The sequence below is a fragment of the Psittacula echo genome, assembly GCF_963264785.1.
Source record: "Psittacula echo genome assembly, chromosome: 2".
In the NCBI taxonomy this organism is placed as follows: domain Eukaryota; kingdom Metazoa; phylum Chordata; class Aves; order Psittaciformes; family Psittacidae; genus Psittacula; species Psittacula echo.
The window spans coordinates 30,040,968-30,057,666 of NC_137737.1; the positions used below are offsets into that span (position 1 = coordinate 30,040,968).

The window sequence follows — 16,699 nt, forward strand, 5'->3', positions numbered from 1 at the left end:
AAATCTTGTTTAACATGGTATGCTTACTTACTATAAAATATAGTGACTTTTAAGAGTAGTTATTTGCAAAGTTGTTTAAAACCCCAAAGCTGCTTCTTACATAGGTAATGAAGTGTGAAGCTTCCTTCGTACTGAAGTTTCTTCCCGACTGTCCTTAGCACTAACCAATATAATTGTGCGTTAATGTTTTGTGCTAGTTCACAAATGCTATTCTGGTTGGGTGCCTCATCCCAGTTCTAGTTTCTAAAAAAATATCAAATAATAAATGCAGTCAGTGTTTCTGTTTTGAAGGTTAGCACTGAGATTAGTAGCTCTAATTGCTTTTACTGTTTGCTGTTTAAAGCAATGATATTGTAATCTAGACTCTTGGACCTCCTCTTTAACTGATTAAGTTACTCAAATAATTCAAGAGCCCAGTTAACTAACCTCTTAGGAATCTCGCTGCATACAGGAAATAGGATAGATTCCCCTGGTTTCTGTGGCATAGGTTTGTCAGTCATTTTACAATAAACGTGATCAGATTGTCACAGCTACCCAAAGCAGCCTGAGATAACTTGAACAACTATTTGCATCAGGACTCGATTGAAGCTGTATCAGTCTCCAAATTTAGGGAAACTAAAGATGGTATAAAACCAGTGGTAGTCCACATCTGTGTTAGAGGGCACTGTATTAAGCTGGAAGTTACTGCCTTCCTGCTAGGGAACCTGTATCAGTGTTTCTTACCAGATAAAACTGCTCCAGGAAGAGTGGCATGGATTAATTGCTAGCACAATCCCTAAGGCTTTATCAGAGGTAGAACAGAGATGGGTTTGGCCTGGTATGGACCGTAAATGGTAACATTTAATGAAGTGCTTACTGAGTGCAGTTGCAGGGGTTGCAGGTGTCCTTCATGCTCCTTTCTCGTGCAGCAGCTTTGTGCCAGCCCATTCCCCTGACTGGTTTAAAGCCTCCTTGCACTTGTGAAGTGAGGAATGTGGTTGGGGTGCAGTTACAACTGGGGACACTATTGGGGATTTTATTTGATAAACATCTGCTGTCTTAATTCATGGTGCATTTTTGGACAACCTTAAAAAGGACATGCTGGGTGCAGCTTATAAATAGGATAAATGAGATGCAAAGACCAAAGATTTATTTTTTTTTTTATTTTTTTCATTCAGAGTTCTCTGAAATGACCCGACAAAGTTTGAATATTACAGCAACATATTTCTGAGCTTTCCTCTTTCAAATAACTATTTGATTATGCTATGTATCAGCATCAGAAGTTGCTAGTGGCTTAGAATCTCATGAAGATTCTGGTTTCTTTCTGGTACAAAATATATGCTTTATAAAAAGACACTCATCCAGTTGATTGATACATTTAGAAAAGGTGTATTTTGCCAAAGTGGTAAAGTACTCTTGAAGCATCAAACGTTTGCTAGCAGTTAGGATGAAATTTTGGTAAATATCTGATCAATATCTTATGTGCTTATTAAACTATTGAATATATCTTATGATTGGCTTTCAAATTTCAGAATGCCATCCTGGTACTGTCAGATTATCTTTTCACATCATTGCATTAATTTGTGTTGTGACTGCACACTTTTTATCCATCTATTGCCAGTCATTACAGAATGTCCAGGCACATAGATAGATGTTATGTGAAGTAGCCAGACATTCTGTAATAACTTCACTGAGATCTCATTTTCATTAAAGCAGAATCTGACATTATTCTGTAGTCCAAACACAAATTTGTGGAAGCACAGTCTCACTTATAGTTGTATAGCATTACATAATGTTAAAATTTTCCATTTTCTCCTTTTCTCTTCTTTTTTTAAGGAAAGACAGGCAACAGTGAAAAAAGAAAAGAGTTGCCCCCAGCAAATGAACAAACTGGGAGAGCGGAACAAAATGCAAAGAGCAAATTCTATCACCATTGATGGGCAAGGTCTTCAGGTGTGATTATTGTTATTTTGATTTTAATAGTTACTTGTAGGTGTGAAGACAATGATAAAGTTAATGATCTTTAAAGTTAAATGTTTCCTATACATTCACTCTTTAATATTTCACTTTTACATATTTCAAAATAAAATAGGTAAATTCTTCTGTCTGTACAGGAATCTTGTGGTGCAAATCTTCATCTCCTGTAATTGGTGTGATTTCCTAATACAATAACAGGAAGGGAAAACAAACTCTAAGACACTTGTATTGTGGGATGAAAGTAAACTCCATTTGTTTAATATCTGTCACATGCCATTGTGTGAATTTACATAATAAGTCTATTTCTTAATAGTTGTTCACTATTCTCATTTAAACTTGTTAAGTAATAGATGGTCAAACTTCAAGGATGTTATTTGTCCAGGCATTTTCAAGTAAGGTATTTGACACATCAAAATTATGAATGAAGCAAGGTGGTTTCAGTAATAGCAATATCTATAATAAAGAAAGGAGTTTTTTCTACTTGAAAGAAAAACTTCTGTGTGATGAGCTAATGTGATTTTAGGGAGGTTACTTAGAAGCATGTCTGAGGAGTTCTGCCTGAACTGCTCAACTTCTTTGCCTTGAGATATGAGTAGTTTTGACTAAAATCGGTGTTCACATGTATAATGCTGGTTCTTTACTTCCTTGTGATAACAATGTGATAATCATTTAATATACATAGTTGGCTGTTCTCTGTATCTTCTGATATATTGCAGTTGAGGTTCAGTAAATGTAAAAGATCCCATTACCATATATCAAATGCTGTATGCTTTATAATCATTTCATTATATACCTTATTGTGTCAGGATAGAAAGGCTTATTTTATTGTTTCATCTGCTTAGGTTAGTGAAACATTCTTGTTACAACCCAAGGAAAAGGAAAAAAAAATCACCCTTAAGAATCCAAATCCTAAAACCTATGCATTCACATGGCTGCTCCATTGATGGCCTAAGTCTGATGTTATAGCAATCGTTATTCATGGTTCCCAAGGCTCCTCTGTACTTCTTATCCTCACAGACTGCATTGCTCTCCAGACATCTTGACAGAGCATGTAGTAGTAAGGCTAGTGTATTCATTGACAGAAAGCTCAAATTCTGTCTAATCAATCACAGTGTGACTAACAAACGTGTGCTAAAGAAGCACACAGTTTTCTAACTTTTGGGTGATATCCATGCAATTCAGTGAGCCCAAAGGTTCTAGATAGAGGAGTAGTTTTGGCATGGCCTTTTGGTAGCAGTGCTATGCATCATTATGAATTTTGGTTTTATTCCAAGCGTTAGATTACTTACGCTCATATTGTATTTTCAGGCATTTTTCAAGTCTCTTATTTTCCACTCGTGTGATATACTGCCTGGAATATAGTACCTGGTCTGTTAAATGTAGTGAACTCCTAGCATCACTGACTCTTGCACACACAACCTTAAATCATGAAGATTGTGCTTTCAGGTAATTAGGGGGTAAAATTTTTTATAAGTTTGTTAGTATGATCCAATACTTAGGTTCTATCTTCTCTTTCCATGATGAATCCTAAGCCTAGGATTGGTCATTGCTTTTATTTATCATTGCTTGAGAAGGGGAGAAAGAAAGTGAGGACTAAGATGGTAGAATAATTATTGAATGGATTTGAGATGTTTTCTGAAGTGCTTGGTATTATTCTGTAATGCCACATCTGCAGTGTAGCGCATGATGTGACACTGGTTATCACGTTAGAAATAGGTCTCCAATGATTACCCTAATTTACTGATTTTGTTTTTGTCTGTTGGATAAAATTGGTTTTGAGTAACTGGAGTCCATCTTAGCACCATTACATTTTTGATTGGTAACAATAATGATAACCTGATCATTGTGAAAGCTGAGTGGATCTTGAAGGATACCATAGTGAAAGGCTGGGATCAGTGAGACTGTTAGGTTTTCTTTTCACTCACAGATTGTATGATTTTGAAACTATTTCCATAAAGGTGGAAGATTCCATAAATATAACTGTAATTAATGTTATTTTTTTTCCTGAAGATGGTCTGGAAAAAAAAAAAAATCTGTAGCTCATCAAAATATATTACTCTAATTCTCCCATATCAGGCCAAAAAACGCTTCTTGATTCTAATACTCTGACTTGGCTGCCATGGTCTCATTTTAACATGGTCTTAAGTGAACAAGAAAAGGATTTTTGTGACTCTTTTTTGGAACCTTTTTTATTTGAAAAACTTGATCGTTAAGCTAATTGCATTTGTTTATGATCTGAGTTCCAAGGAAAAATATCAAAAATACACACTAAATCTTCATCATACGCCTGTGAGACCTCTGCTTTCAATATGGGAGAAGCTATATATAGTTAGTCCATCACAGTTTTTTGTGGTTCTTTTTTGTGCTTTAAGTCACTTGTCCAATAGCTTCATGAAGATTGCCTTTAAATTGTGCTAGTTTAAGGCTGAAAAATGTTCACCAATTTAGTCTAAGTCTTTAGTTTCATTGTTTATTATATGGAAACATCTGCGTTATCTCAAAGAGTAATTTTGAAAAGGTGCAAGAAATTAATTAAAAGAGACCTTACTTTGGAATTGAGTCGAATACAAACTGATTATTATTTTTTTTCTAATGATTCAAAACTTTCTACTTGTAATAATATGGTTAAGTTTTGAAATAAAAGATTTACTATAGAAAGTATCAAGGCCAGCCTTACTTCCATCAGACAGCAGTGAGCAGAAAACCTAGTGGCAGTGGAGATCTGCACGACTTAAAGACAATTAATCATAGTTAAGCACATTCATCTTACTTCTTTCTAGCTAACCAGCATAATGATCAGGATTATTATTTCTAATTAGAGGAAGTAATAGATCATGTATAACCTTAGGATGAGTCTCATTAATTAACCTGCGTCCTAAGAGATTTCAGTAGGTAGTCCATCTCTGTCACAGCGAGTACCATTGGTTTACACTTAGTTCACAGGAACAAACATCAAGAGAATCGGCTAAATAACTAAAATTGATTAAAACAGTAGACAAAAATTAAATATATGACAAACTTCACTGTATCGTGCAATTTGATATATGTTTCAACATACAGCACTTCGCATTAACAACATACTGTGATAAAATCTGATACTGGGTTTGTTTTGTGCTGGGTTTAATTACACATAATTTGCTGGAGTTTCTCGTTATTTGTTGTATGTACTAGAACAGATCTGGATACTTTGTTTGTGAAGTTACGGATTGAGTTGACATGCTAGTGCCTAAGACTTCCTACTAGAAGTGTTTTTAGGTGCCTGTTGGATGCCTGTAAGATTCCTTAGCTATCATGTTTCTCAGGTTCTACATTAAATTACATTTTATGAAATCTTCAGTTGAAAAGATTTTGTTATTCCAGGAATCATGAGTAAGGATTTGGAGCAAGAGCTTTCAGTGTATCATTTTGAAAGAGGGATAGTCTAAGCTTCATCTCTGAAGTCGTTACGCGCGATTTTGGAGATGTTAACTTTGAACTCTTAATATGCTTTTAAACATTCTAGAATTTATATATGAAAATGATAATTTTAAACATGATTATTCAAGCTTTATGGTTTAAAAACAGGTATTAGCGAGAGATCATTTGATGCAATTTTTTTCATGTTCTTCAGGTCTACAGGGCAAAGGCAGTAAACACAACTTAGAATATCTGAAAATGCAGACTAACACTATTACTTAGAAGGAGGGTGTTAGTTTGTAAAGCTAAATATTAATGTGAATATGTAAAACTTTTAATGTACAAAAGAATTAAAAAATGTGGTAGAACTGATTGCTTCCTTCAGTGTATCCTCCTCTGCATTCTTTTCCTCAAGCTTGCCCTTCTTACACGTTTTCTCCTCTACTTTTTTAACTCATTTTTGTTATGGTTGTTACATTTTTTTAAAATTATGATTTTATATCATATCAAATATTGCAGATTTCTGTAATTAAAAAAAAATCCATCAATCTTAACATTTCATATATCTATTTATAGTATAATGTTATTTCTCACTACAATATGCATTTTCTTCATAGCTTTTTCCATAGATAACTGTCAGAATCAGTCATGCATTTCTTGCTTTTAAAGTTTTTTTTCCTCTGTTGATGGCTGTAATCTATATATATCAATATTTCAATGGAAATATAGGTTAAAATAGTGTCACAGATGTAAGACAGACAGCATTAAAAAAAAAAAAAAAAGCCACTTGCAATTTGTGGCAAATTAATGGAGTGAGGATTATTGTAAATTACGGAATTGCTTCCAGCTGGATTACATAGCATAACATAGAGTTTGCATTAAGCTTTTTGTTTTCTGTCTACTATAGGAAAAAATGAATGCAACACACAGCATTAATGAGTGGCTGTGTTATTCCCTTCTTTTAGATCACTCCAGTTCCAGGCACTCATCCACTTTTAGTTTTTGTCAATCCTAAAAGTGGTGGGAAACAAGGAGAAAGGTAAGGTTTATTTACTGTTTCCGCCTCCCCCCCTCTATTCTGATAAATGTGATATGTTTAAAAATGAAGTTTAAAAGTTTGTATATGAAATGGGCTCTGACATTTTATATTGTTTTATACTGTTATGTCTCATATTTGAACATCCTGTTGTCCTGCTCAGAAAAGGTATACACTAGCATGGAGGTATAAATTCTTCAGTTAAAAAGCTAGAATGAGTTATATACAACAGTTTTATTTCACAACAGAAAATGTAGGTGTATTCAGTATATGGTTTCATGTGATTTCCATGGAGATGTAAGTTGCTATATTTTGCATTGCAACTTCGAAGCTATAACAGTGTTGTTTTAATTTCTGTAATAATTATGCAGACAGGCTAATAGTGTAAAATGGAAACTTCAATTTTCTAATATGTAACTTGCCTTTCACAGATTTAGTGAGTAGATTCTTCATCCTCTTTGTAAGACTTCCTACAAAGAAAGCTTTTGATTTTCCATTGATAGGAAGCATTCTAACAATCCAGTAATGGCCACTTTACATTGTCACATAAATCCCCAAATATTTATAGCATGACTTACCATGTCAGTACTGTAATTTATCCTTCAAGTCTTGAAAATGGTTGCAATCTTTTGGCCAAGATCAGGCTGAAGATGACACCTGTGGATACTGGGTGATGTGGGTCCCCAAAAGCACATAAAGAAGGATCCAGTGTGATTGTAAAGCTTGGATCCCAGCAAGTAAAGTGCAAGTAGGACAGCTTTCCCTACCTTTTCCACACTGTCTCTATTGGATAACTTCTTTCAAACAGTGTCCTTTAAAGTAAACTGACAAAAGGGACAAAATCCTGCAGAGTAGATGGTAGGGGAATTCTCAGAGCTAAAGAACATTTAACCAAAACTCTATTTGAAGACCTCTGAGAGAACAGGTTGTCATTTAGGAGCTGGTTATGTAATCCCTGGGCTGATACACCTAGATGTCAGCAACGCCAACAACCCTAGTTGTGTCAAAGGCAGTTAATGATCTAAAAGAAGTATAGAATCATAGAATGATTAGGGTTGGAAAGGACCTTAAGATCAGCTAATTCCATCCTTCCTGCTGTGGACAGGGACACCTCAAGCTAGACTAGGTCACTCAAGGCACTCTCCAACCTGGCTATGAACACTGCCAGGGATGGAGCATTCACAGCTTCCTTGGGCAGTCCTTTCCAGTGCCTCACCACTATCACAGTAAAGAATTTCTTCCTTGTATCTAACCTATATATCCACTTTTTGTTTGAGGGAGTCCTATCACTATAGTCCCTGATGAAGAGTCACTCTTCAGCATCCTTGTAGGCCCCCTTCAGATAACTGGAAGGCTGCTGTGAGATCTTTACACAGGCTTCTCTTCTCCAGGCTGAGCAGCCTCCATTTTCTTAGCCTGTCAAACATATTGCCAAACACCTTTCAATTAATTCTAAAGAGTTTCAAGAACATGCCTTTGCAATCACAGCAAAACAATATGAGCCATTCTGAGCATTCTTATTTCAGACACAGTAGTAGTGTAAGGTAGCCCTGGTCCTCTGTGCAGTCATGGGCATTGTGGAAGGTAGTGCACTAGCACTCAGCTTGACTGTTTTTATAGTACTGATATGAAATGAACAGATAAGGATCTGTTCTGGAATTATGTAGGTGAGAGGCAGGTTAGGGAGCTGCACTTAGATGGTTATAGCCTTGAAACAATTTAATGAAATGTTGTTTCATAGCTTTCCGTTCCTAGCTCGTAATTGGTCTCAGGTGTTACTGTCTGAATGGGCTTAATGCACAAGGGATATCATGTTAGTTATTCTCCAGAGTAAAAGCAAGCTTAAAACCTGATCCTCTTCCCAAGCTCCTATTCCCATTCACGTAGTGCAGTCTGACACTTCTCAGTTTATGTTAATGCAACTGTTACTGAGGCCAAGCAGATCACAGGAATGATTTGAATTTAAAAAATGAATGAATATACGCTTCATGCACTAACACCATTACCTACAAGTGTCATTACACAATGAAGTGTATAGTATGAGGACAGCCACCATCAGCTGAGTAAATGAAGTATGAGAACCTCTTAAATTGGCTTTGATACCACACAAAATAAAATGCTAAATTACATATTAATGTGTCAAGGTTGCACTCAATATTTCTGTGTTAGGAGGAGCACATCCAAAGGTTAACTTCATAGTCATGTAAACATAAGTCATTCACAAGCAGGAGATGATATCTCATAGATCTAAAACCAGATTCAAAAAGGTCTAAAAAATGTCCACATGTGGACTATTTGTTGAGAAGGAGTTCACCTTCTGCCTTTTATATGTTAATATTTTGTATCAATACCGGGAGCATAATAGAATTGTAAAATAAGGATGTTGAGTGCATATTAGCACTTGAAGGTTTAATCGAGGGAATGAAAATGTTTTCAGGGAATGATAATATTTAGGTTTTTTACTTCTCATGTTTTTATCTGGCTGCTTTACAGTCAGTAACCAGAAAATGAAGAACCTTGTATTTCCTCTCTCCTGCCTCCAATGTTGTGCAGTTATATGTTGTTAAAAGTAAAATCACAGGGCATTTGCAGACCTAAATAGCTTTGCAAATGCACAGTAATGGTGATTCAAGTCAGGCTTTTTGATTATAGCAATTTTGTAATCTGGTCAGGTTTGGAGATGCCAGGAGTAGAGGATAGGCTTATCTTACAAAAGTAAGATTTCCACAGCAGCGAGCAGAAGAAAAAATCAAAACCACAACCTACTAATTTTTATAGATGAGAATTTCATTATCTTGACTTACTCAGATTAAGGTGATCTTTTACTGAAAGCTGTTCTTCAATTTTACTTAGGATTTTCTGCATTTGAGAGATCACAATAAATGAAGTTATGATTTCTAATTGACTTTCATTGAACACAGAAAGGTTATTGCAGATACTGTCAAGACTGTAGTGTTCCCACCGTTCCCCGTATGAGATTTTATGCCTTGCCATATGGTAACCCAGCCCATTTCATTGCCCTTAGACTTAGAAAGAGTGAATGCATCCATCTGACAACCAGTTGAATAAATACACTCCCCAATAATACTTTGTCATTTCCTTTTGCATTTTGGTTGGTTTTTTTTTGTTTGGTTTTGGTTTGGTTTGATTTTTTCTCCGAATCTGTCAAATGCAAAGGAAAAGAACTGAGCATCACTTTAACATAAAAAAAGTTAGGTATTTTAGGTTTGGTTTTCAAATGTTGGAACAGAGGGGTGGTGGCAATCAAATGGATATATAGAAAAAGTGCATTCAGAACACAAAAATAATTTCTCTACAACCATATCTAATGAATGACCTTACCAATACAGTTTGAAACTTCTTTTCTTTCAGAAAGCCAGAGTTTTTTGCAAAATGTCTAGTGAAAAATATGTTCTTGAACGGCCTTTTCTTTCAGAACCCAATACAGTGACTTTCAGATATTATTGAAAAATAAAATAAGCCAGTTATACTTTCTTCTTAATGGAGAGATTAATACTTGTTGCCCATCTCACCTGAAACATAAAAGCATTTACAGTTATTCGGATTTATTTGATTTAGTCCAAGGGGTAATACATATAATAAAATAGAACAAAAATATAATTCAGTGTTTATTAAAGGAGCAAATTAAAATTAAAATTAAGCTTGAATTTAAGCCTTTCACACAGCAAAAATAGATTTTAATCATGCATGAGATTGGATAGGAGTTCAGCAAACCCAGTCAAGTGTCTTCCTCAGGCTATATCACACAGTTTTCAGTGGTTGTGACAAAAATGGACAGGTGTGGCTAATTTCATCAGAAAAAAATTGCAGTATGTCCCTATCATCCTGTGGCTAACAGTCCTCTCTGTCTCTGTGTAAGATCTGACTAATTAAGACAGTAGCTTTCAGTAATCTGTGAATACAATGTATATATTTAGTACATCATTGGCAAAATAGTTTCTTTCAACAGAAAGACTATACAAGAAGCATGTAGTGCTTCTAAAGACTGTTGTTAAGGGTAATAATGTTTCTCACAGAAGAATTCTTCTAAATCATGCTGCTGTTTTGCCATACTCATTACTTTGTTTTCTATTTCCAATTTATTTGCCTGACCAGCAGGTGAGTTTAAACAATTGTTTCCTTGACAAATGTGCGGTTGGATGCACTGCAATCAGCTTCCATACGCTGACGTTTCCTGCTGACTCCACGTTCAGTGTCTGCAGCACAGGTTGATATCTTTGACCTTTGTTGTTTTCGAATAACTTTGGTGCACTCAAGGGTATTTTCTTCAGCAGCAATGCTGTTTAAGGGTAATCCCAGCCCTCTGGGCCGCTCCTGCTGTAATTTTCTGCCTCCTCAGTTAGTGCATCTATTTTGAGGTTCATATGAGATCATAAACATGATTTAAGTGGAGGGAAAAAATTACAGTGAAGAAATTTTTCTGAGGATTTGTATTTTCAGTTAAGTCTGTTCAATTTTCCAGAGCACAGAATAACCCTGCCGGTGGTTACAGAAGCACAACAGTTAACTGTATTAACAAATAAACTGTGTTGTGGGGTAGGAACAAGCTGGAGGTGGTGGTGACAAGTGGTAATTTCATGAATTGTCTTTCTGAAATTGCACCTCCATCACAAAAAGATGTCTTCTGGGGTGTTAGCTGATACACTGCCTCCTGGCTTTGTCAGCACAAATATCCAGTGACAAGGAATCCATGTCCAATTCCTTCCTGACACACAGAGGCAAGGTGTTCAGAGATATGTCAGTATCAGTAGGCTGTTTAGAACTAGGTATAAAACTGGAAGGCTAAATTAATGTCCATTCCCTTGTCTTGCATGTATCACAGGTCTAGTTACAGTTTAGTGTGAAGGCAAATGTTTATAGACTGTTTCTTTTTTTTTTTTTTTTTTTTTTTTTTTTTTTTGGAATATATGAATGGAAAAGAATCATCAATTTATTAATTTTTTACACACTGGCATACATAAATCTATTATGATGACCTAAAGCATGATGGGTCATTTGCAGTGAGATTTGCAGATTGATTATCTGCTATTGATGTTCTACTAGTACCTATGAATGGTATGCACTTAATCAAGTATGACTCAATGTAATCTATTCATTATTGTAGGTGGACTTAATAGGTTTTGACTAGAGATGCCTAGCTCTCTCTTTATTAACAAGGCTTTCATAGCATTTCACTGATACCTGGCAACAGTACCGTGAGTGTAGGTAATGACTAGTACGGCTTGTAGCACCAAACTTTTAGGCAGATAACTCTTAAGCCTTTGGAACTTTGTAACAATACTGTTCATGAGCTTCTTTATGGTCATCTACACAAATTACATTAGCAACACCTTTGGCCAGCTTAAATCCTATATGTCACTGAGAAGCAACTTATACATACTAACTAGAAAATTAAAATTAGGATCCTTTACCTTAGTAAGTTGTTGCAAAAGAAATTGAAATACACTGTGTTGTAATTCCACTGTCAAATATCTGACTTAGTTGTCATCAATCACAGCTGTTGACAATGATGTGTGCATGCTTACGAAGTGAAACCAGTCATTTCCCATTGACTTTTTCTGTCAGGAATAGAATCAGGAATAGATTGTGAGAGTGTGGTTGAATATAATTCTTTATAAAATAAGAAACTGATATGGCTAAATAATTGAGAAGTTAAGAAAATATTAAAATTTGGCAATTTTAGAGATAATTATAAATTTGTTTGCATTCAGTATTACACCCTTCCACAAGGATGGACAAGGGTGCTTCCACAAGGAAGACAAGGGTACAGCCTAGTAAATTATGCATTGCTATTAAGAAAATAAAATTAAAAAAATCCCTCAGTGTGCACATAGATTGTGTCTAGATAGTTCTATTTTGCTGAATTTGAAAATGTGGAAATTTTAACTTAAAATTCAGCTCTTATTATGCTTCTGTTTTATTTAAGGCAGTAAAAAGGAAGAAAAAATTCAATGGAAAAATAAATGCTTTCTTGAAAGCATTAAAATATTAATTAGCTTGAGGACATAAAAGTTAAAATCAAAAGCACGAAACAGAAGGTTTATAGTTCAAACTATTGCCACAGATCCCAGGTATATATTTTTTCATTCTGAGCTCTGACTCTTTCATGTGGTTACTTGTTTCTATGAAAGAAATGAAACAGCTACCACATTGTAGTCAAGGTAGGAAATTAGATTTCTAATATTTGTAATGAAGAAAAATGTCATACTTTTTATAAATACAGTTTTCAAGATATTCTGCCATTTAACGAAATATTTGCTGGGGGTGGAACAGCAAATGGGGTCTTTTATGAGGTACGGCAATGCTTTTCATGCTGGATCAATAAATTGCTTCCTTATTATTCAGAAAAATTTAAAATATGTGTGATTTAAATAAAACAATGGCTTTGAATCTTGTTCATTTTCTTCACATTCAGATATAATCCAAAGAAGATGTAGTTGACAATAGATTCGCTTTCTCAGAGTATTATTCAGCCTATAGGGACATTTTTGATGGGTGGCAAAGCCAATTTGCTTTTGCAATTAATTATACTTTTTATTTTGTGTTAGGAATGAATTTCAGGAATAAATCTCTCCTTTATCATGGAGTTACTTTTACAGAAACCAGTGTGCTTTTCCAAATGTGTTTTTGACTCATGTTTTCTTGTCTCATTATACTTCCTTATCCTATTTTTTTCTGTCTATACAACATTTGAATTGTATATAGCTTGTAGCCCTTCTGTCTCAGTTTTATGCCCACAATACACTGTATGTATGAATTAGAGTTGCTGTGTTCAAATATTTTATTTTTTGTATGAGATCCTGCATTTTGAATAATTATAGTATGTGTTAACTTCTTTAATTCTTTCATTTGATAGGTTATTAAAAAATTCCAAACATGTAAGTGAATATTTTCTCTTTGTCTCTTTTACCTCTTCAGAATTTATAGAAAATTTCAATACCTTTTAAATCCTCGTCAAGTTTATAGTCTTTCTGGAAATGGGCCAATGCCAGGGTAAGTCTACAGTTAATATTATTACCAGGAACTCATTTAATAAAATGCTACATAATCAAATGAACAGACTGAGGCACATATAGCATCTTTTGAATGTATCAACACTAAAGACTGCTGGATGACTGCAGAAATTTGCAGGTGTTATTTGTTTAGATCTACAAATAAAAGTGTATGTCACATGTTTTACTGATAGCCATGCAGTACTGTATAAGAAGTGTGGGATAAATTTCATTCTACTTGTAGCTTTTACTGCTATATCAGCAACCTGAGTTCATCTGGGGGTTAATTTTATGTTACAAATACCAAGCAGGTTCAGAGACTGACCTGCAGGACTTACATATATGCACATACGTGTTTGTGTAGAAGAAATGTATCTGTGTAAATATATATATGTATGATACATACATATATTCTAATGTATGTCAGAGAACGTAATTTCAGATTGTAGTGGCTGCACACTCCTTATGAATAATTTGGGGGGCGAAGTGTGCAGAAAATGACTGGACAGGCTAGATTATGCTGGCAGTGACTTTCTATGGGGGTTGGAGTGTTCTTTGACCCAGGTAGTTGTGCAGTCACTTGTCTAAGATGCTTCTTCCATGAATCTTCCATTCATGCAGTTGCAGTATATCAAATACTGACTTTTGCCACTTGAAATTGTCACCTTTTTAAGTAGTGGGTGCTTTAGTAGAAGAAAACACAGACCAGCACTGAACATCTGCTCTGTGTATAATTTTGTGTATATTGGGTGTTATTTAGTTATGTCACTGAAAAGTGAAATTCTACATCAGTGAGAAGAGTTGCAGAAGGATATGAGGAGATACATGTTCACTGATACAAAGTTTACACTGTTGGTTTGGGTTTGATTTTTTTTTTTTTTTTTTTTTTTTGTTGTTTTGGTGGGTTTTTTTTTTGTTTGGTTTGGTTGGGGAATTTTGAGGGTTTTTTTTTTTTGTTTGTTTGCTTGTTGTGCTTTTTGGCTTGTGTTTTTTTTGTTGTTTTTTTTTTTTTTTTTTTTATCCTGGGTGTTTTTATTTGTTTAGATTTCTTTTTAACTTGGAGGAGAATAAGATCAAGGTGAGAATGTATGTGGTTTGTGCCTTGCGAAGTTATATTTCAGTTGTCACAGATATATTACTGGAAAGAGTATGATCTGACAGTTTCTGCCAGCACTTCTGGTTTAAACGCCAAATATACAGGAAGCTATTCTCTCTTAAAACCATTCTGCATCAGCTGTCCATTTGTTGGGTTAGACTTTGGAGATGTATATCATTGATGAAAGTGAAAAGCAGATTGGATCCAATCCGTTTTGAAGTTATGATTCTCCGAATGTTTTGCACTGCAATGTGGCTTAATGTGCAACCTGCAGAATGGTGCAAAACCTGCTCAAAAAAAATGAAATAATGACATGCCTGACTTTTTTATGTCTGTAATTTTATGCTGTACATGAATGCTAGTGCTGTTTTATTACTCAAATGGCATTTATTGTTTGTGTTTTGTTATACTAGTCTTAACACATATGGAAAATTTAAGTAATCTTAGTCCAAAGAGTAAGACAAGAAAAATTGCAGAAACTTATTTTGGGAATTTTTAAGAAATTTTAACTGAGACAAAGCTAGTAACCAATGTTGTTTTATATATGGTATAAAGAAATGTCACACTAGAGGCTGAGATGATGAATTTTAAAAGAACTCTAACTATTCTATGATTCTATTTTTGTTTAAATTCATCATGTATCTTGTGATATACAAGAAAATGTATTTTAAGGCAGAAGCACAAGAGGGCAGTGTTAAGTTCAAACTGAAACCCCACATTTAAACTTTAGTCTTTTGTACCAGGATAGTGTTTTTTAGAAAATATTTTCAATTTCTCTTTCTATTAGGAATCAAAATAGTTTTAGTTGGGAGTCACTATGAAGAAGTTTCTAATTAATTTTCAAAGAGGCACTGGATTTTGTTAAGCTTGTTTTCGTTACACAGAAATGAGTACTCCTAAATTTCCAGTTTATCTCCAGCCATCACTTCTTGCCCCTGGCAATACTATGTAGTCTGCGTATAATTTGTCCCTAAAGCAAGCCATTGAATAAACTCTGTATTTCACTTACCAGTCATGTTTCCCTTTGTGCGAGGGCTGGATTGCCTAATAAAACGTGCCCATCCATCCATCTGTCCACTCACTCATCCATCTCTATAATACCAGTTATACTGGATTGTCAATCAAAATGTTACATTTGTTGAATATTGTCATATGTGTCATTTAGATCAAAATGGAACAGAGCGGGGTATTGTACAGCAGAGAAAAGCAAACAAAGTATTCTTCATGGCAGCTGCTGTTATTTAATGAAAAGGGATAAGCATAATGTATATTTATGTCAGAGCATTTATGATTATTGTAATATATTTTAATTGACTATTTTGAGACTTTTTTTTTTTCTTTTAAATACTAATTTTGGACATGTTCACTCAACCTATAGAATGTTTATAATATTAGGGTACAATTTGCTTATTTTGGTAGAGCCAGCTTGTCTCCTTTAACCCACAAGTGTTTTATTTATGATGGTAAGTTTCTGATAAGCTTCTGTCATCAACCAAGAAGATAATATTAATGAGTTTTTCTAACTTGGATTCCAAATATCTGGGACTAACATGAATTAGTAATTCCAGTTTATTTCTTTTTAAAATCTAAGTGTCTCCCTTATAGATAACAGGGAGAAAGACCAGAGAACTCGGAGACCAATAAAAGCCTAAATCTTAGGGGACTGTAAAGCCACTGTATTTTTTTTGCAAAAAGTCAACGGCTCAATCACTTGGTCTTTCATTCTTCCTCTTCAGTGGGATAACCATGTTCTTTCACAGAAGAGGAATAAAGGGCTTCTTAACCCACCTTAGCTGGAACAGGGTTCAAATAATCTTTGTTCAGAGGAAGAAGGTCCATTTTTGATTTTTTTTTTTTGAAATATGGAAATAATAAATTTCATTTTCCTTTTCCATCTTAAAAACCCCAAGCAAACAATAAAAAAATCCATGACATCCCCCCCCCCAAAAAAAAAAACCCCAACAAAACCAACAACAAAAGCCCCAAACCAAAACAGCAAAATGAGTAAAACCAAACAGAACTCTCAAATTCCTCAATATCAGGGGGTTGGGGGTAGTTTTATAAAAATAATAGTGTGCAGCAGAATAATCGAAAATATTTTTTAACAAGTTGGCAATAACTTCAGTTTTGCTATCTAAACATGCAACTGGATGTGTCACTGACTTTCATAATAGACGGGATGGCACTTGTAGAACTGCAGGG

General features: G+C 34.7%; 1 protein-coding gene across 3 annotated transcripts in view; it reads left to right on the forward strand.

Moving 5' to 3' along the window:
* DGKB (diacylglycerol kinase beta) overlaps positions 1-16,699 on the forward strand; it is a gene marked incomplete at both ends in the record, with an annotated part of 332,840 nt that overhangs the window by 95,937 nt on the left and 220,204 nt on the right. For all 3 annotated transcript variants that reach the window (XM_080639402.1, XM_080639403.1, XM_080639404.1), the window contains 3 exons: positions 1,816-1,932; positions 6,318-6,391; positions 13,328-13,402. In XM_080639402.1, the coding sequence (XP_080495528.1) occupies positions 1,816-1,932; positions 6,318-6,391; positions 13,328-13,402 (266 nt within the window). The remainder of the gene's footprint in view (positions 1-1,815; positions 1,933-6,317; positions 6,392-13,327; positions 13,403-16,699) is intronic.